The sequence below is a fragment of the Syngnathus typhle genome, linkage group LG4 (genome assembly GCF_033458585.1).
Source record: "Syngnathus typhle isolate RoL2023-S1 ecotype Sweden linkage group LG4, RoL_Styp_1.0, whole genome shotgun sequence".
NCBI lineage: Eukaryota > Metazoa > Chordata > Actinopteri > Syngnathiformes > Syngnathidae > Syngnathus > Syngnathus typhle.
This window is the reverse complement of record NC_083741.1, coordinates 16,150,871-16,171,364: the sequence shown is the minus strand read 5'-3', so window position 1 is coordinate 16,171,364 and position 20,494 is coordinate 16,150,871. Positions and strand designations below refer to the sequence as shown.

At 42.2% G+C, this 20,494-nt stretch overlaps 1 protein-coding gene across 2 annotated transcripts in view; it reads left to right on the top strand.

The window, feature by feature from the left end:
* Window positions 1-20,494, top strand: part of elp4 (elongator acetyltransferase complex subunit 4) — a 63,632-nt gene that overhangs the window by 5,037 nt on the left and 38,101 nt on the right. For both annotated transcript variants that reach the window (XM_061276901.1, XM_061276900.1), the window contains exons 3-9: window positions 58-179; window positions 1,900-2,034; window positions 3,723-3,859; window positions 6,192-6,276; window positions 8,236-8,424; window positions 10,870-10,978; window positions 13,014-13,120. In XM_061276901.1, the coding sequence (XP_061132885.1) occupies window positions 58-179; window positions 1,900-2,034; window positions 3,723-3,859; window positions 6,192-6,276; window positions 8,236-8,424; window positions 10,870-10,978; window positions 13,014-13,120 (884 nt within the window). The remainder of the gene's footprint in view (window positions 1-57; window positions 180-1,899; window positions 2,035-3,722; window positions 3,860-6,191; window positions 6,277-8,235; window positions 8,425-10,869; window positions 10,979-13,013; window positions 13,121-20,494) is intronic.

Sequence of the window (20,494 nt, the reverse complement as noted above, 5' to 3'; positions counted from 1 at the left end):
AATAAGATAAACAAGCATCGTTCTGAAGCGTTGCCAACCCTTGTTTCTATTCACCAGAGGAGGACCGATATGATAGCTACTCCCGTATGATCCTAAAATACTTCCTGGCAGAAGGAGTAGTGTGTCAACATCAACTCTTCCTAGCGGCGGCTCAAGATCACCCAAATGACATCTTCCAGGTAAGTGTGAGGAGGCCATGTCGGTTTCTGTTTTGGCTGGAAAGTTGAAGTACACCAAACAATATGTACAGTTGAAATGGCCTCAGAAACGCTTCCACTGCATAACATTGCTTTCAATATAAAATGCTTTTGCAATAATGCTCTATTTTCTCTATACACTATATATATATATATATTAAAAAAAGCAAACATAATATTCAGTCACATATAATATTAAAGGCAATCCATCATCTGTCAATGTACAGTTTAAACAATAATGTAGGAACAAAGATGCGTACAGGTCAGCGGGGGTATCTCAAAGGTCGCGGGTGGCATGGTTGTGGCATTGTTTGAACTGTTTCCCGACGCATTGCTGTGTGAAGAGGCCTGCGGTCCCAGAAGCTAACTGCCACCCAAAATACGGGAGGTGGGCCTCTCTCGCACTGATTGATAGTGGGAGGGGTCATAGCCTCACCCTCTCTTTACATATCAAAGGTTTATTAAGACAGGGGCAGTCTCAATGGGGATATATCACATTATTTAGTGTTTTTATCGCTATAAGCAGTTAACCAAAACTCGTAGTTTCATGTTTCTCTACATGTTGTTATTCTATAATTGTTAAAAGTAGTAATTTTACAGCAAGTTTATTTTTAAATTAAAGCAGTGGTTCTTAACCTTGTTGGAGGTACTGAACCCCACCAGTTTCATACGCGCATTCACCAAACCGATCGAACCACTGGATTAAAGGAATGCAATGAACGGTCACATCAGTGCAGTTTCTTACATTGTGTTGTTTATAAATTTGAACCAGTTATCACACCCATAAACATAATTAAAAGAAAAGAAAATCAAAAGAATAACTAGAACATCCAGAGAACCTGCCAAATTTAGTTCATTGAGTATACATAGGTGTTAGTCACTCGAACGATCCAAATTCACTTTGCTACATCATCTTTTATGTATCAGAATCACGAAGAACACATTGTAATAGGATCTTACATAAGCTTATCAAATTACCACCTGCTCTGGGGAGATTTGACCGAGATATAAGCCTCTGGAGCGTGTTAAAAGGGATTTACAATGTTAAATTCAAATTGCTGTCAAATGTGCAATCAATATCAGAAATGTAGGCCCGCCGCACACGGACTAGGACCTGACCATCAGGAAAAATCTAATTTGGCCACTCACCACTGCACATTGGGCGATTTAGCATAAGGTCTCATTGCATAAGCCACGTCGTACGTAAAACACGCTGTACGTACGCCGCTTGTGTATGTTTTCACCACAAGTGTTTCTTTCACAACTTTAATTTGTGGCAATGCCACATTGTGCGACTGCATTTAAAAATTTTAATCACAGCAAATTCGGCCACATCAGTCAGTGTGCGGCAAATCTTATGTTGACAGTACATCTTGAGTTCTGACCCTGCATATACTGTACTATCTATTTTTTTAATCAAATAATGTATAGATATTTTTAATTACAAAATATTGGGATTTTTATGGTAATTGAAATTTCTAAACGATTATGAAAATTAGGTGAATGTATCATAACGGCAGATGTGGTGTACTCAAACGATAAAAACATCACCAGGTCTGTACAAATTCAATACAGTTTAAATGGGTGCAAAAAAATGAAAAATTTAACAAATGGCTCCTGAGTGGATTTAATGAAATGTGACTGCGAATAAAATGCAAATTTTAACTATAACTTTACATCTACTCTTTATCGTTGTGTGCAGGAGCTTCCTGATCCCATTTTAGATGATGTTGTCATGCACAAACCAGTTGACCCGCCAAGACTGTCTTGTGACCCTCAGGATAGTTTTGATGCCATGAAGATTGCCTGGCGTTATCAGAATCTTCCAAAAGTACAGGTAATCAAGTGTAATTTTTCGTTTCACATTTTTATCTTGTTACATCATCAATGTTATATTCCAGGTTATTATGTGGTTTTGAGTGACAAGAACAGTAGTGGTTTTCTGGACATGGTGTGTTTTGCAATTGTCTCCACCACTAAATCCATCAGCAGTCTGAACTTCTTTGAGAGTGAATGAGGCCTCAGCTTCTCTTTTGAGAGTTGGAGCAGATTACTCACACTTAGCTGGCAATAGGTAGGCTTTTCACTGGTCTCCAGCCTTCATATACACACGCCTGCTCCCCTGCTTAGCCTGGGAAACAAGGGTACTTTGCAGCCTGCGCATTGACATGTCTGCTCGCTCAACCCCACGACCCAGACCTGCGCCTCTGTCTTCTCCCAAATCCCCGCCTTTCCCCCTGCTATGGTCGGCGGCTCTACACTCTTTCTTCCGCTTTGAGCAGAGGTGACCCGCCTCTCGCTTATACTTTTCTGCTCTCTCCCCCCTTTTGGTCTATAATCCATATCGCTATGTGGATTAACAGCACACAGTGTGTCCCTGGGGATCCTCTCGCTCTTTCTCTCTCCCTGGAAACTTCTTTATATCTGTGTCCTTTGGTCACCTCTCCCCCTTCCCCTGTAAAATCGTCTTTACAAACCACTGGTAAGCCCCACCAGAGGATTTGCATCCCAAATTCACCCCCAGAGTCAACGCTTACTTTCCCCTTACACACACCTCTGCCGGCGTTGCCCACTGTGCCTCTCTCCCGATGAAGACATCAGATCAAAGGTGAGGCTGTCAGGGCGGGGAAGGAACGCTAAGCGGGTTGCCCAGCTCACAAAAAGAAGATGAGCCCCTGAGCCCCCCCCCTGCCCCGCTGACCTCCTCGTCCCACTAGGAGAAGGGCACACCGGGGGCCCATAATCCAGATTAGGAGTAGATTAAGGGTGCCTCAAACAATGGAATCCCTGGTTTCACCGAGAGAGAGGAGCTCAAACTCTCTCTTTCAGCTGCAGGAAAACATCCGCCTTCCCCTGCGTCCCTGACACGTTTTCTTTCACAGCCAGAAGTGGACATTTATGTGAAGAAATGATTAAGAGTGTGTTGGTAGTGGTTGTTTAACTTCTCTGTTGCAGGAATGTTGAGGAATGACCCATAAACGATGCAATTGCATTACCATGGTGTTGTGGAGCACCCTCGTTTAACATGTTAGAAAAACAAATATGACAAATATTTTGTCTTTGAATCCTCTTTCTCATTTGTTAACAGTTGGATTTGGAATTTGTGTAGTCCATCACAATACATACTGTGGATTGAAAGTGATGACTTGTCTTCTGTCTGAGGCTTTTTTTTTTGTCCGTAGAAAAGATTGTTAAACCATATTTCCGTTTTGTGTGTTTCTAACGGTTATATTTGGAAAGTGGTTTCTCGATCTTCATTTTGGACTAATTAATATTGTTTTCTGGCAAAGGTTTTTAATACGTCCATAAAACTGTACTTACCGTCCTCCTCGCAAAGTCAGTAACGACATTAAAATTTGCTTTCCTGCTTTTGGTCTATTTGAATGCGAAGAAAAAATTGTAACATGGACACGATAGTCATCTATGACTATGCATTTTTGCATTTTCAAATACTTTTTTTAAAATGTTCCACTTGAGAGAGTTATTTTGTCTCAACATGCATGTGACTATTTTCCCTCCACGCAGAGTGGTCTTGCATCCTCATCTCGGTTTGGCCATTACTATGACGTTTCCAAGACAATGGAGCCAGAAATGCGCCAGGCATCCAAGTGCCACCACTTCTACCATTCAGAGCATCCCAGTCAACCATCGGCCACACACAGGTAAAACAACACGACATCATCCGCAGAACACGAGCAAACCAATGAGACCATTCTGAGAACACATGCAAAGTACGTGTGGCGTTGTTGACAAAATGCATTTATACAACAGAGATATCGCTATAGTGTACTAGTGAGCAAGCAGGGCATTGTTTACAAACCAGATATGTCAGCAGACCGAAGGAATACAGTATTTAACTCGGCAGCCAAGTAAAATTTAAAAAAATACCTTTGGTTGAGTTATTTGCCCGGTGACACATTCCAGACCCACACACGAGGTGAGATTTTGAAAACATATTTAAAAAAAAAAAAAATTACAATATTTTTAGGTCTCCCAAATGCTAAAAAACATATTTAAAACACACTTTCTCACACATTAGACACAAACATTTTAGGCCTAAAATATAAGTAAAGAGGTCTCTTCTTGGATGCCTATGTTTTCTGATGTGGTTCACTCTACGAACAAATGTACAGTATTTCATATTAAACAAAATCTATACAATCATTGAATGGGATTCTTGATTACATTGGCAAACATTAAGCATCCCAAGTCTGCATATTAATTCACTGAGGATTATTGTAGTTTTAGCAGCTGATACAAATAACTAAAAATCTGCCCTAAGTAGCTTTGCCACTGGTCTAAAAGGTTCAGCCTCTTGGAAAACTTGTGTATGCCTATTCAAATAAGGGTTGTGTTTGCTCAGCGACTGTTTGATTTCGCCCGCGTTGAGTGTACTTAGGGTTCAGAGGTCATGCAGACTCTTTACTCAGAGAGTGCCGCTGAGCACACAAGGGCACACGAAGAGGCACACTCACTCACTGGGTAAATACAGCAATCTGGAACACAGAGGATGAGGAGGAGGCTTTATAGTCTTTCCTTATTTTGGTAAATACTCTTAACTGTTTGCACCAGTGCAAATACATTAAATGTTCTTCAAATGCATTTGATCTGCATAAATATTACCTAGAAGAGTTTATAATGTCTTCTAGTTATTATATTTACATGCGGTTGTCTTTGGGGCATGTCCGCGGGTTTGATCATGAAGACATTTAAACCGCAGGAAACTACACCTGCACAGCATCATTGTGCCCGCAGCCCCGCCCCGTCACTGCTGCACATACATAGACACACACATGTGCCAGACTAACTCCAAGCAGGCTTCTCCCCCTTGCACGTGTCCACAGCCCCATGTCGCTACCCTAGCTGTTAAATTGCTCCGTTTCACTTGAAGGCATAATTGGCACAAATTGCTCTCTAGGTGATACAGATCCTGTTGTTTAAGAGTAAGCATCCCCCTTGTCTACCCCCTTCTGTCGTCTCAAAGAAAGAAGAACATGGAGATAAAGAAGCGTCCCCATGTATGATCCTAATTAGCCGACGCGCTAGCCCCTGTAGCTAAGCACCTAGACCTTATTGGTACCTGAATGAGGGGTGCTCAGTAGGGGCAGCTGACACACAATGACAACAGATACAATGGCTGCCAAGCAAAGACAACCTTTCACTCAAGTGCTCGTCAAGCCCCTTCCTCAGAGCAGGGGCATGGGCAGAGAGGCCTGTGAGGGTAGGTGTCCCTCTTTCACCGCAACCAGCTCTATCATTAGTCCCAGCGGGGTCAGGAGGCACCATTGTCGCACTGAATAAATGAAACGGAGTACATGGATATACTTGGCACAAGAGTAATCGACACAAGTGCGTATTACTTTTCCTAATGCGGGGCTATTGGTGTGTGTGTGAGCCATCACTCTGTATCAGCTCTCCGCAGCATGCCGGTCAAATTGATAAGTGACACTGCAGCCCACTGTGACTCAGTGCAGACTGGTCATTAAAATGGCAGGGCGTTCTTAAGTGGAGGGTCCTGTGTAAAAAGACGGGGTTAACATTCACGTCGGCTGCCCAATAGGCACAAAGTGAGCTGAATCATCGGTCCCACGGTGGCGTGTGTTCTTTTGTCAGTGGTGCAGATGTTACCCTTCATTAAACACCAAAATGCTGTCCAATCTTAGTATTAGATATCAGCATAAGCACGTCTCGTACGTCTGTCTTGTCTGTGTGTCTAGGCACGATTGAAACCTCGGGGGAGCTGACAGAGAACCAGTCATGTTGTAATTTAATTAAGCAAATAAATTAATTGGATCTCTTGATAGTGGCTCCAGAAAAGCACAGTCAGGAGGAGCATGCTGCAATCATAGCGGATTATTCCACCACGCTGACAGGCTTGGCCTGGTTTGATCAAGATTGTGTCAGTTAATAAGAGCTTTCCCGTGCAAAGTTATACTTTTTGCTGTCTCTCTTCTACTTTTCTTTTTATGTCCACTTTCTGCTCTATATTTCCAGTCCAGTGCTTGAGCCCTATGCTGCGTTGCTGAAATCCATTGAAGAGGTCATAAACGGGGAGGGCTTCAGTGTGGCAGCCCCCATGGTAAGAGGCAGCGAAAAAAGGCCACTTCCCGTGATGCAAACAGATTTTTTAATAATAATTCTGGGCATTCCAATGAGATTTATAGCAAGGGAAATAATACCAAGTTTTTATATGCATAAATCATGCTTAATTTATTTTTTCTCAATTAAAACTAAATAATAGATATATTTGAATAATCTATTTCACTCCAAAGACAATATTATTAAAATTACTTTTCTTTCGTCAATTATTAATGTATCCTGATTGATTGAGAAAGATGTGTTATTATATTTGTGGCATTATCTTTTCTTTTTTTTTTCTTTTTAATTTGAAACGTTGCCTTGCAGTAGATTTTCCCGGCATGGGCTGCAAGTGTGCATTATTATATGCATTTAGTAAAAATGAGTTTTAATTGCTAAATTCTTAATTGTTTACATCTTCTTTTCACCGAGAGTGGTCAGCTCTACCCATTTCACTGCCCAAAGGTTATAATTGTGAATTCTTTAACAAGGAAGTGTCTTCCAACATAACTTCAGGGGTCTTTTGTGAAAAGTGGAATGGGGGAAGAAACTGGACCGTGAGCATGGCTGCTTTTATTTTACAGTCCTATACTGTTTCTCGTCTATATGGTCGGCGGCATCTTGTCCTTGTCTGGACTTTACTGGCATGGTTCCCTCAACGTTTCTATAGGCTAAACTCTTGGGTTTAGTAAGCTTGGGCTCTCTTTCTGATGTTGCCATAGCAATGTTCATGTTACCAAAGATCCCCCCCTGTTGCGCTCAAGTCATCAAATTAGAGTCTCATTTGATGCCCTGAATTTGAATGGTAACAAAGAGAGGGCCTATCTAATTATGACTAGTACCACAAATAAAGCTCATGGTAAGACAGGAAGTTTTTTTTTCTTTTTTGTAGCTTTCCAGTATCCTTCTGCAGGGAAACTATGAGCCAACTGTGAACAAAATTCCAACAATAAGGTTTATTTTTCTTAGATTCCTGTGATAGTTCTCCTAAAGAATCTGAGGTCACATTGTAAGGAGAGGAAGTGATGGCGAGTGGGATGGTGGCAATTTTGGGAGGGTCAAGATAATAGAAGAGGAGGGCTGAAACGGGCACGGATAAGCGTAAAAGAAATAGCGAGCAGATTTAAGCCCGAGCTTCGTAAATCACTCGTGGCTCTCACCTCAATAATCAGGAGACATTTTGAAAAAAGCCAAATAAAAGGCAATTGTGCTAAAGGTTAAAACCCTCTCACAGTTTTGGACAGGCTCTTCCATTCTCTCACTTTCGGTGATATATATCCCACTGCTATTTTTCTCCGTCTTCATAGGAGTGGGATGCCGTTGATCCCTTGTTTTGGGGTGGGGTGTTTCAAGGGAAGCCACTCCAGCCTCACCAAGGCCCCCTTGGCTGGCGAGCGTGGCTTTGGTGCCAAGAATGTGCTGGGGTTTCTGGGTGGCGGCCATATTGGAAGCCTGTCTGACAGGTCCATTGTGCGTCTGTCAGATGGCCTCTGTGATTGGGCAGTTGCGTCCACTCACGTTTGGGCACTGCATTGCCATCGTCTGTACTGCTGAGCCGACTGTCCAGACTCATATGGAGATTGGGGATACAACCCAAAACACAGCACCTATAATTAAAAACGACAATCTGTTACTCTTCAAATATACTGTGTGAACTTGGAATTGAATCAGTATTGTTGTTTTGTTCATCTGCTGACTTCATAATGTTTTCGTCATCATTTATTTGTTATTCTTGAGTGGGATTAATCAAAAATGTCCCATTTCTACTGTATTTTTCAGAAGGATCAGCCAAAGAATGTATTGATTGAAATGTATTTATTTATTTTTTCAAATTTGCTATTTAATTAGCTGCTCACCTAAATGTAATCACCTAGAAATAAAAACTGAAATATTGACCTCTTGCCACATTCATAATTTTCATTCATTTTTATTTGTCATGTTTCCCTTATTTTTGTTTCAGACACAGTCTCGGAATATCCTGCGTATCGGGCTCCACTCACTGGGATCACCTCTGTGGGGTGATGACCTGTGTTTTCAGGACAAGCCAAAACACAGCCACGCCCTCACTACCTTTCTCTATGGGCTGCGGGCTTTGTTGAGGTCATCACTGGCAGTCGCGGTAGTTACTGTGCCTTCACATCTCATTCAGGTAAGACATCAAGACAACTCAGGCCTGTAAAAGGACAATTCTTCCCACATCATTCTTCAACAGGCCATTGCCCCATGGACTGCCCTCTAATATTCATGATTGCTTGCTTGCTTGCTTTTAATTATATCAAGCTGGTATTGAAAATTACGCGCATGTGTTTTATTGTCCTTTAATATCTCCAGGGGTCGTTGTGTCTTTGGGTGTACATGTGCGTTTTAGAAGGGGGTTGTGGGAGTTTGCTTACACGAGTCTGTGTCCAGTCTGGCCTCTCAGTGTGAAGGTGGAGTCATCTGCTGAGGCATATGGCAAAGCACAGATCTCCCCCGGACAGTAGACCAAAGAGGCACAGTCACCAGAGGAGCCAATTGAGACCTTCTTCCATTAACATCTTGTGACTTGTCGCTCAATCTCCAACTCTTGCACTTTTTTTCTTTGGAGCAACCATGTTCATGTCCATATTCGTTATCAAACTTGCAATTAAAAAATCGGAGGAGACACGTAACTTTGAGAACAGCTGTGTTATCACAACATGCTCTGGCTCCTCGCCTATGTGCTCAGCGCTCCACGGCTTTGGCTTCGTCAAAAAAGGTATACTGGCTAACTAGCAGATGACAGCTGTGGTGGGAGCGGTCCCCCATCCGGCCTGGACCCCACGTCCCCTTAATCTATGTCCTCCTCCTCATCATCCACCCTGCAGATAGAAAAGGAGGAGGGAAATTTAGGTTCGAATCAGGTGCTGGTTGACCATGCCAACTTTTGAATTTTCTACTAATCACAAGAGTGAATGCTTGTTGACTGAGTTTCTTGTGTTTTTGTAAATGAACACGTCTTTGGTTTTATAATTAGCTTCGTCGGCTAAATATGGACCTTAAAGACTGTCTCGAGCGATAGCTAACTGGCCGGCACCGCAATGGTCCCGCGATTCATTATTGAGCAGTTTGGAAAGCTGAGCCACTCACTGAAAGCCTTCTCCGAGCGGCCCGCTGCCTCAGTCCATCTGAAACATTAATTAGGCTTGTCCTGCTGGTACTAAATTCTACTATCGCTTGCTACCACACCCATCCCTACAAAAAACACACACACACTTTTCCCCTTAAAATTTGTCCATGTACACTTCACCTCCTTGTCAGACTAAGTGATTTTCTGACCCATGCATAGACACTCACTTGCCAATTTATGAGCCATATCCAGATAAATTATATTCAAATTCAATTTGAGAAAAGTCAAAGTGTTGGTCATCTTAAAGGCTTTAATTGTGTTCGGCTGACACTGCCATCTTACCATATATCCATATATTTCTTCCCCAAGAATGTAATAATCCATGACAGAAAGCCAAGATGTAAATGTTATATTTTACTACCAAAAAAAAAAGAGTGATTATAAATGCTGAGCTGCTTTGTTCATGTTTTTTATAATTGTTACCTGGTGAGGTAAACTTTAATTGTTGATTGCTTAGCTTGTTCATTTTATAAATGATTTTATTCATTACTGTTGTAGTTAAAGTGGTAATGTTAGCCAATTTCTGAAGTTGTACAAAAAATTAATAGTATTATTCTGAAATAACAATACTCTTGAATACAATTTTTGGCTATTCCGCCCACCTCTGGTTGTAGCCTGCATAGACAAATTTGAGTCCATCGTTATTGACCGCAGTCAGTCTCGTGAATAATTTGCCGTAGCCAAACTTACACAGTCTTTTAATTGCGTGCGTGCAAGTGACCTCAGATACCCCGTAAGTGCTAGCAGCCTTGGCTGGTGGCATGTGCATTCTTTAAAAGTAGGACAAAAATGAAAAGGCTGGAGAAAGAGTGGAGAAAGGACATGAAGGCATGAAAACTGCATTAGGCTGTGGCAGCCAACACAGAGAGAAGGATGTGAATGATTCAGGAGGCAAAAGGATTAATAATGCAGGACTCCCTCTCTCCCTCCATCCCACTGTCCCTCGCTCTCCCCTCCTCCACTCCTGTTATTCCCTACCTCCAACCTTTTTGTAGTCCACGTTCACATTTTTTCTTAACTACTGTATGCACCCTTGATTGTTTCTTTCTCTCTCGCTCTCATTCTTTCACTCTCTGGCTCACCTCTCTCATGCCCTCCAAGTCCCTGACCCAGCCAGTAGGGGGAGCTCTCCTCATCGCACTTCTAATGATTGCTTCCACTTCCCTTCTGTCCTCTCCTACATACTGAAATGAAATCATTCTGGAATTTTGCTCTTTGACTTTTCTATCACTCTATGTGTGACTATATGTATTCTCAGCATAAATGTATTTTTCTCCATCCTGGCCTCATCTGTTAAACCCCCTCCATTCCACATCACCCTCACCTGAGCCCAAAGGCTGGAGTGACCTGTCCACGGGAATGATGACCTAATTTAATAGTAACACTGGTGGCCCATCAGGATGCTGCTAATTACCTGCTTATGTTTCTCTCTCTCCAATCCTCCAGAACAGCTCTCTAATGGGCAGCATAACCAGGTTATGTGACAATGCCATAGCCTTGGAATCATTCAAAGGCTCTGAGAGGGAGACCAGCCCACTCTACAAAGATTACCATGGTAAGAACACACACTCCCTCTTATCTCTGTCTCGGCTCCATCAAATACACACATGCACATAGGCGGTGCATTAAGGCTCTGGTTGGGCTGTGGATAGAGGCAGGGCAGCCCCCTTGCAGGCCAGGCTGTCAGTGCGCGTTAGTGTGCTGCTGCTCAATCAGACGTGCTCCTCAGTAGACAGGCCGGGGGGGATTCAGCTGCCACGCTGTACCCCCTCCTCCTCGCACCCTCACCCCCTCCATCCCTGCCTCCCCTCCCTCCCTCCAGCAGAGCCTCTCTCTCTCTCTCCTCTCTCGCCACCTCACCATCCCCAGTCCCATACCCCCGAGGCTCTGGAGCAGAGCTGGCCAACACTGGGGAATCGATATTCTCACCATCACTCTCTTTTCCTCTCTGCCTCTATCTCTCTATCCCTCACTCAATGTCTCTGTGGCCAGCATGCCCTGCTAATAAATGGGGGCATGTCTTCCTCGCCTACAGTAGGGGAGAAGGACGTCGGTAATGGACGATCGAGAGACCGTAGTGTAGAAAAGGGAGGGGGGGCCGGAGTTTGCAATCCCGGACCTCCCCATCACTTTGCCACTGAGGTTTCACCGTCTCTTCTTTTTCCTGCGCACATCTCTTTTCTATCACTCTATCACACTCTCCATGCAATAAAGGTCAGAATAAGCGGCTGGGGTATTTTTAGTCATGCCTCTCGAACTCTTTGCGCTTTTCCTCTCACCCCCCCCCCCCCTCTCTCTCTCTCTCGCCGCATCTCTTGCCTGGAGTTAGACAGCTTTGATAGAGACAGATGAAGAGACAAGAAGTAAGAAACTGAATAGCAGATTTCTGTTTCGACAACACCTTTTAAAGTGATAACATCCCTTCACCGTGGAACGGTAGATGTGATGTGATTTTATCAGAGATGTCTTGTACCACCTTATTACACCACATAATTTTCCTTTATTTATTAGAATACACACCTGTTTCAGAAAAGTCAATTGTCCGATTAATCACCCCAATAAATTCTGTTGTTGTTTTAAAATGCATTGTGTACGAATGTTTTGATGTGTGTTCATGAGTGCAGACTCATCTGGTATGAGTGCGAGATGACTGCGAGTGTACGTGCGTGCGTGTGTGCGCGCGTGTTTGCAGCAGCAGTTCAGGGCTGCTCAAAGCATGCTGGGAAGGCTGTCACCGCAAATCAGGCAAGGGGAACTCAGCCAAGTGCACCGAGCTCACCATCCCCCACTTTCTCTATTTGTGTTCCTTTCTCCATTACTCCCTTGATCCCTCTACTTCTCTCCCACGCTCATTTACACCAAGCGACTTGTACAGTACTTTTCCAGTTGTGTATAAATGTAACTTTATGGTCAAGGAACGGGAGAACGATGAGCACAGCTTCCTTTCAGTTTGACGTTCCCCATATGGACGTTATCCACCGTTTTTTCACACCAGGTAGAATTCCCTTCATGGCATGCTTGTGTTCCACTAATCGAAAAAAAAAAAGAGCTGACAAGTGTTGGCACAGAGTTGTAAAACGTTATTGATTTTGAACTTAAGGCATATTTCTTTCCCCTATCAACAAATTCTGCTCTTGTCACATTAAGTGATGACTGCAAAATATAAATGCAGAGAAAAGATAACCAGATTTTGCCCCCCGATGTGATGTACTCATGAAACTTTAGAGGTACAGTGGAACTTGGAAGGTGGAGCACACTTCACACTGGGATGAGGTGACCTTTTTTCCACATGAGTGATGCTCAAAATCAGGATCATCTTGATTGGCAGAATGTTAAATACAAACGATTTTTTTTCTGGTAGTTCAATTGTTTTAACCCTTGTTCTCCTAATACTGTTTGTCACAAAAGAAACAAGAAAAAAACATTTTGAGTAACTTTTACAGGCCTATTTCCCCTCAAAACTGTGAAAATTCAAATTGTTAGCCCTCAGTGACATTTGATTTTAGAGGTTCCAATTTATTTGAAATCTTTGTTTGTGGAGTCAACGCAAATGCCATCAATTAATCGTTTAATCGTTCAATCGTTCACAGGTCTGCTACACGTACGCCAGGTGCCTCAGCTCAACTGTCTTACAAGTCAACTGCCTGACCACAAGGACTTGGCCTTCAAGCTCAAGAGGAAACAGTTCAGCATCGAGGTATGTGTCAAGGCCACTGTGTGTTGCTATATCCTACCTGCAATTCTTTTTTTAAATTTACCTGTTTACTTTTTATATACAATTAGGTGTGATCTAATCACTTTAAATGTGTTAAAATATTTAAATATCTTTCATATATGAACTCTATTTGTTAGTGTGGCCATTCTGAGACACAAAACACAGATGATTTTATGTCCTTCCGTTTCATCATTTCTTTTGATTTATGGTTTCTCATTCTCTTTGAGTCTTTCTCTTCTTGTCAGGGATTCAAAAATTGTTCTACTGTCACATCACTGCAATAAACGTAATGTGTCACTGGGCTACTTTGGAGGCAAATTAAGGGGCCCTCTTCTTAGCTCAGGCCCATGATTGGTCCTCATTACATTATCATTACCTTATCACACCCTCTGGTCCCAGGCTCATAGTGAGCCCTTTTGTTTTAAGCAGGAGGTGAGGGGGAGGACATTCCCCTCATCCTTACAGTAAATCCTTTCCCATTTTCTGCCAGCATTTAATATGCATCATCTATTTCCAATCTGTATTGATCCACCCCCTCCTGACTGCATGAATAGTCCTCTCCAGTTTAGATTTATACATTTTGTAAAGGTCAATGTGGTTATCCTCAGTCATCTTTAAATTAGGCCTCTCATAGCTAAGAGGGGCAAGGCCGAGAGCAGGGTTGTGCAATTACAATTTTTAGGAGTCACACAAAAAAACTGAATGGATGTCAAGGGCCACGCCAACATGCTAACCTCAGTTGTGTTCCATCTTAATTTAACAAGCAATAAACTGCTTGTAGAAACACATTTATGAGCAGACATATTAAAATCACATTAAAACTATACAGGATCACTATTATTAAACATTCACAAAAGCATGTCTGTTTTTTTTCCCCTATGTTGTTAAACTGTGCTGACTCAAGACACCGTCTTACCTCAACCGTGTAGGATATAAGAATGTTGCTAACATATGGACCACTGCTGTTGTCGATTTTTAAAGAGTTGTTTAAGGGTTTGGAAAAGTTATGAAATTTGCACTGTCCACACATATGCACATGTGGGGAAATCTGGGGGGTAGCCTCCTCTTGACTTAATACAGGTAGTTGAAATTTTGGTTGAGTGTGGACTAGCATAGTCAGTTTTTCACCATTAACATGTATAGTTTAGGGGTTGTATGCTCTACTTATGTGTTAGCTTTCATAATATGTTTGACCTGTTGGTCTACTGCCTCAGTGGGCTGCTGATTGACACACGGATTGAAATTGGATTCTAAGCCCAGTGTCTGACGTGTGACAGCCCACACCATCCCTGCTAATCACCTCATTTACTCAAGCTGCAAGACTTCTGTGCCCTGGGCCATATAATGCAGCATTGCGGCAACATTTTTATGTTTCACCATAGTCCTTGGAAACTTCTACTCTTCAAGCATTTACGTTTTTTAATTCACTCCCTGTTTGGAATGCCATTATAGACATTTTGGTGATAGAATTTTTAAAAATGACTGACACCAATTGACATTATCTCTTCAGCAATTTGGTGAGACAGATACCCGTCACCCTGGCTGCTCATAATCAGGGTAATTTCCTAAATGCTTTTCGACTCACACGTCCATCACGTAGCACCTTAAGAACGCGGAAAAGAATCGCTTTGACAGTGCAGTTTTACTAAAAATGTCGCCGGCTGGCAGTAAATGAGTAGAATTAATTGACTATTTGTCAATTGAACGTGTTTTAGTGCTTCCTGTGACAAACGCAAGCTCGCAAGGTTCTGTTGCTTGTGTGATAAGGTTACCATGGTAGCGACTGATGTGTCAGAGAGTTCAAACTCCGGTTGATGTGCAATTATTAGCCATGTTGCCTGAAGACAGAATTAACCCGTGGCCCTGTCTGAGCAGGTAGAGGAGTGCTAGGTGTTTAAACAAGATTAACACATTCTCATACACGCATACGCAGACGCTTCTTCACCCCCTGCCCTCACAGATTTCGTCATTCATACGGTGGTCTCAGCCACGCACTGATTGAGAGATACCAGCGGGGAAAGTGATTGTGACTGACACTTTCTTGAACGCACATACTGTCTGTATGGGAACTTTCCACCACTGGTTTCACAACACAAGATGCTTTAAGGAAGCTCTGATCTGGTATGCAACTACATTTGCTCTTACCTTTGTTTGACCCTTTAAACTGACAGGCAAGTTGCCTGTTGGGTACTGGGGTGCCAGAGGCAGGTCGTGGGGTCAAATACAGTGTAAGATGGGGATTTGTGTCAAATTAGTCTTCTGTTTGAGGCTATGTATGAGGTGTCTCTTTTACTGACAAGCGTCAGCACTTGTGGTGTGAACACGCTTTTTGAGGTTTTCATTGATGGGGTTTTGCAGGTGATGTCTTTGTAAAGTTCAGGTGCTGGATTTATTTCTTGCATATTATGCTAACTGCATCTTTTTTGACATGTAAATGATGTCAACTTGCATGGCAAAGGAGAAATTGAGACAAGGAAAGTTATATTTTATCCGCAGCTCAAGACAAATATTCAAACTGAATGTTGATGGTTTTTTTGTCATGTTTTGTTCACCTGACTGACATTGGTGTACAAGTTGTTTTACAGTCACATGACCATGAACAAGTGAAATATAAGTGAATCGGCACTGTATCGGACAACCTGGTGACCTCAGACAATACAACACACAACTATAAATAATAGAAGGACACCATCATAGACTGTCATATTAATGTACAACTAAATATTTACGACTTACACAATGGAAAATGAATACATGGGAACTGAATCTGGACCAAGTGCAGCGTTCATAAACTCTCACTTTGAAAAAAAACCCAAAGCATATGAATGTGTGTGTGCGTGTGCGTTTTTTAACTTCTGTTGAAATCCGTTGCAATCCCTGTTCAACATATTCATATTCAGTCTGTATTCAGAATAATGTTTAAACATGTTTTTAAATAACGTCTGCATACCTCTCCTGCAAAACACATCAATACATACAGACTTTATCGCCATTCACTTTCTTTTAAAGACAATCGAAGGTTCTTAGCTCAGCCAAGGTAAGACCTGATCGGTGTCTTGCTTTAGTAAATCAAGGCCCGTTTAATTGAACACAAACCCGATTTACTCACAGGAGGCCACAACACATTCATTTCTTGGGTTTATTGTTTCTACTACCATCAAACTAAAGATTATTTCACTGGCATAGAAGCGTGGATGAAGACATTTGTCATTAATAGAGAAGAATTTCTGGACAAATTAGATTAAATCATTTCCTGCAGCACCCCTTGATACTCTCTCATGTCACAATAGCACGCTGTATGAGAATCACTCATTTAAACTATGAATTAAGTTGATTTCATACGTAAATGTAAAATATCAATACAGATTTGTTTTCCCTTGCTACACATTGTTATCGGCTAAAAGGAACATAAGCACAGAGATTCTAGGGGTTTGTGGTGTGTTATTTTATGATTATTATTAATTAATTGCTTTGAAGAGAACAGAAATGTGACAGGCACAGTTTTCACTGGACAAGACCAACAGTTCTGATTAGGATGGGTGGAGACAGAAAAATAATATTGTTCCGGAGGAGTACAAAACAGGTTCTCGAGTGGAAACGTATAGAGTAGGTTAATGTTTCTTGGCATGTCCTCAAAATGTCTTTAAGACGATGACTGTGTGTGCCCCTTCCCCGTCGCAGCCAGTGTGTGCTGAGGGAAGGGTGTTAATGGACCTATGTGAGAGCGAACAGAGCAAAGGCTTGGAGAAGAGGGGAGGGGAGGGGAGTGAAGGAGGGAGGGTGGAGGTATAAGCATTGAGGAGCAGTTAAGTGATTCTCAGGTCAGGTCTAATTAACATGAGGGCTTTTCCTTAGAGGCACCAAGCCGTTTTATTAAGAGAGAAATAAAAACAAGTAATTATGGAATGCAAAAAAAGTTCATAAGAAACTCACTCCTCCAGGCCTGTTTTTGTATTTGTGTATATTTGTATTCCATGTTCATATCTGCATGCCACATATTACTAAAAAGGCATTTATTATTATTGTTATAATGTTTGAGGTTAGGTCACCAAGTTAAGACTTACTAGATGTCATTAAACTACTTATAGAAAGCAAAATTGGTTTTGCAGGACTCTGTCAGTGTTCCGCCTACCTTCTTTCCTCAAGAATCACAATCAGATGGGAATGGACCTTTAAAATAATATTCCGTGTGAATAATTTATACCGCCTGTCTTGGTTGCGCACCAGCCTCTGACGCATTTTGGAATGAGGTGCGCTTATGGTTTGTGCATATATGAGAAGAAGAGAGAGCGTTGCGCAGGCCAGCCAGCAGCACGCGATCGGACGCCTCGCCCGAAAAAAATATTCACAACATACATCCGATGTGCATTTATTATTGAAGAGGAGATTTTTATCTATTCTGCAAATGTGCACGTGTTTGAAAAGGCCTAGCTTGGTAGGACTCTGCTGAATTGGTTGTATGATGGGTCCAAAAGACAATGCGTTTGTTTTTTTATTGGAATACCAACATTTTGATTTAATTGATTTGCATTTTCTTCTGCTGCTTAAATCATCTGATTCTATATACATCGAACTTTTTATAGCTGCTGTTCAGTTTGTTCCGATATAAGTCACCAATCAGAATAGTAACATGTATTTAACACGAGTGTTAAGGTTTTGTGATCACTGGGTAAAAAATAATAAAAAGAGAGAATCTAAAGTGCGTTCTTTTACTTTCAAAACATCCCGAAAGGCTGGTCGATGTTTTGCAGTTGCGTTTGCAGTAGCGTAGTCAACACTAAGTAGGAACACATCTGGTTCTTTGCCAAATTCGCTGCCTTCTGCGATAAATCAACACAAAGGCAAAAGATTGTGTCTCACAAAGGGACAGCGTTAAAGCAAAACAAAAACGGGCATATTTGTTCCTCCTGCCAGACTGTGTAAGAGTATAGTCTGCCTCAACTCGCCCTGGAAGTGAAGCTGTTTCATCGGTGACCAGTGAACCCTTAACATGGTCCATGCACCACTCAGCCCCCATCAGACCAGACTGGCCACACTGGGCTCAGTCCTGATTAAAGTAGCCCCACTTGTCTTCAGCTTCCATTAAAGAGAGTTGGAGGCGAGGCAAGACTGTAACTAGCACGCCACCCTGCATCCGTGGGGTTTTGCAGTACTATAGGCTATGTGTAAGTGTGTGCAGCGGGGGCTTGCCATTAGCATAATGGTAGTGACTGGGGAATCATATCCCCTAGTGGTAAACTAGGTCCTCGCCAGATTTCTGGCTTCTGAATAATCTTGTTTAGTTTCTCGCCTTTATAAAATACTAAAGTTGCCTTAGGTCTTTGCCCTTTTTTGTTCCGGTCTTAAAATGCTCAGACTTGTGTATGTGATTTCCCCACTACCAAACATGCACAAATGAATTCTGATAGGTTTGTATTGGAGACCTAGAACATGCTGGAGTTTATGTATACCCCTATTGTATATCTGTATATAAAAGACCACAATGCCTGATTAGTAGTGAAATTATGAAACAGAAAAGTTGTCTTTGTAATTTCACCTTAAAAAATGTTCCATGATACTTGACCATTTGGAGACCCTAGAACATGCTACAGTTTACTTGTATCACAATGGCCTGCTCTGCAGTGAAATTACTCACTAATTTTACACACACACACAAAAATGTTTCCCAATTGTGAATTAAACATGATACACCCACTCGTGCGGAGAAAATGAAAATTGCCATCATGGGCGCGAGGTTTTGTGGTCAGAGTGGTTCAAAGGTGGAATGTTGATCCAGAGCAGGAGCATCAAACTCAGGAAAGCTCTCTGCTTGGCTCCTAAAAATAACTTTCCCACACTCTCACGCTCAACGTCCTGGAAGGGGAGGGGGTCAAGCGGCGGAGGCAGTATTTGCTGTGTCGCTTTAGAATTTGATTACGCTGTTATGTTTTATTATTATGGTTATTTTGAGAAGAAAACAAAGATGACTAGTAAGAAATACATTTGATTGCATTGGCAGTTTGCATTCTGTCTCACTGCTATGATGCCACACCATGTATCTAGCTGACACAGAAAGAAATATGAAAACAGACTGAATCTTTTGGTGCAAAATGGGCACAAGTTCCCCCAGACATCTAAAAAGTATGCCTGAGGAGATTTGTGGAACGACCTGATGCGGTGTCATCAAAGTAAATGTTCCCACTCAGATTTCTTTTTTTACCTTCCTTTAAATATTTGTTCACACGGCAAACGTTGGATTTTATAAAGACAAAAAACAACTTTCTCATGTGCTACGAAGCCTGACGATTAGCTTAATGACTCTCGATCTGAAGCTCAAATTGAGACACAAATAGATTTCACTGTGTGTCGCCTTAATCCACAGAAACTGCTTTGTGATGCCCTCTTAGCCCTTTTCTACCTTCTCTGTCAGCAATGTCTGAATGAGCCCTCGCTTAATGAAAACAAATTGGGTCCCTTGATTCTCTCTTTATCTCTAAGCACACCATAAAGGCATTTGTTTCAGCTAATCACGGGACCTACTTAACCCCTGCTGCTGTGAATATGATTACATTCCAAAAGGACTCGCACAACAGTCAAACACCGAGTTGTTTAAAGCAGTGTCAGCCACTGAGCGATGTCGGCTGGCAGATGAATGCAGCGGCGCTCATGAATTTTATGAGGGCAAGTGGCCCTGTCCTTCAGAGTTCACAGGTGGCAAGTGAAAGGCCAGGCCAGCGGATGGAGGATAGTTAGGGCATGTATAGAAGTCTGAATAGACTTTAATTACACTCTGTCAAGAAGTCAGTGGGCTACGCAAAAGACAAGTCTGCACTTCAAAGGGCAAGTTAGAAGACAAGATGATGGCTGTGACCCAAGTGTGTGACATAGATCTTTGTGTTTAGCCAGCAAAAAATATGAACTTGGTTTTTTCTTTGTGCGCGCTATGTGGCAAACCTTTTCTACCTACGTGTGAAGGTGGGGGAGTCTCCATGTGGGATAGTACTCCACTGTGTGGCTTAACCAAACTCCTCTTTTGTCTCTAACAATGATGAGTGATGATGAGTGACAGGGGTGTTAGGAGTGGGATCCGGGAAACAGAATGTGTCTAAGCAGTGCTCACCAGAACTCACACTAAAGGTCAAATCGGAGGCAGGCTTTGGACCATCTTTAGCCCTTTTCCAATTTACCGCTTCTAAACCATAACACCTTGCATCTGCTGTGTGGTCGCTTTTCCGGGATACTTTTTTCGCAACCCTGCGGTTCCAATGGAGCCGTCCTTCAGAACCTCTTCCAACTTAGTTCTAGAACGCAGGATGAGGATGTTCCCGTCACGTCACTGTCATCTGATTTGGGTTTTATCTGTAAGAAGACTAGTTA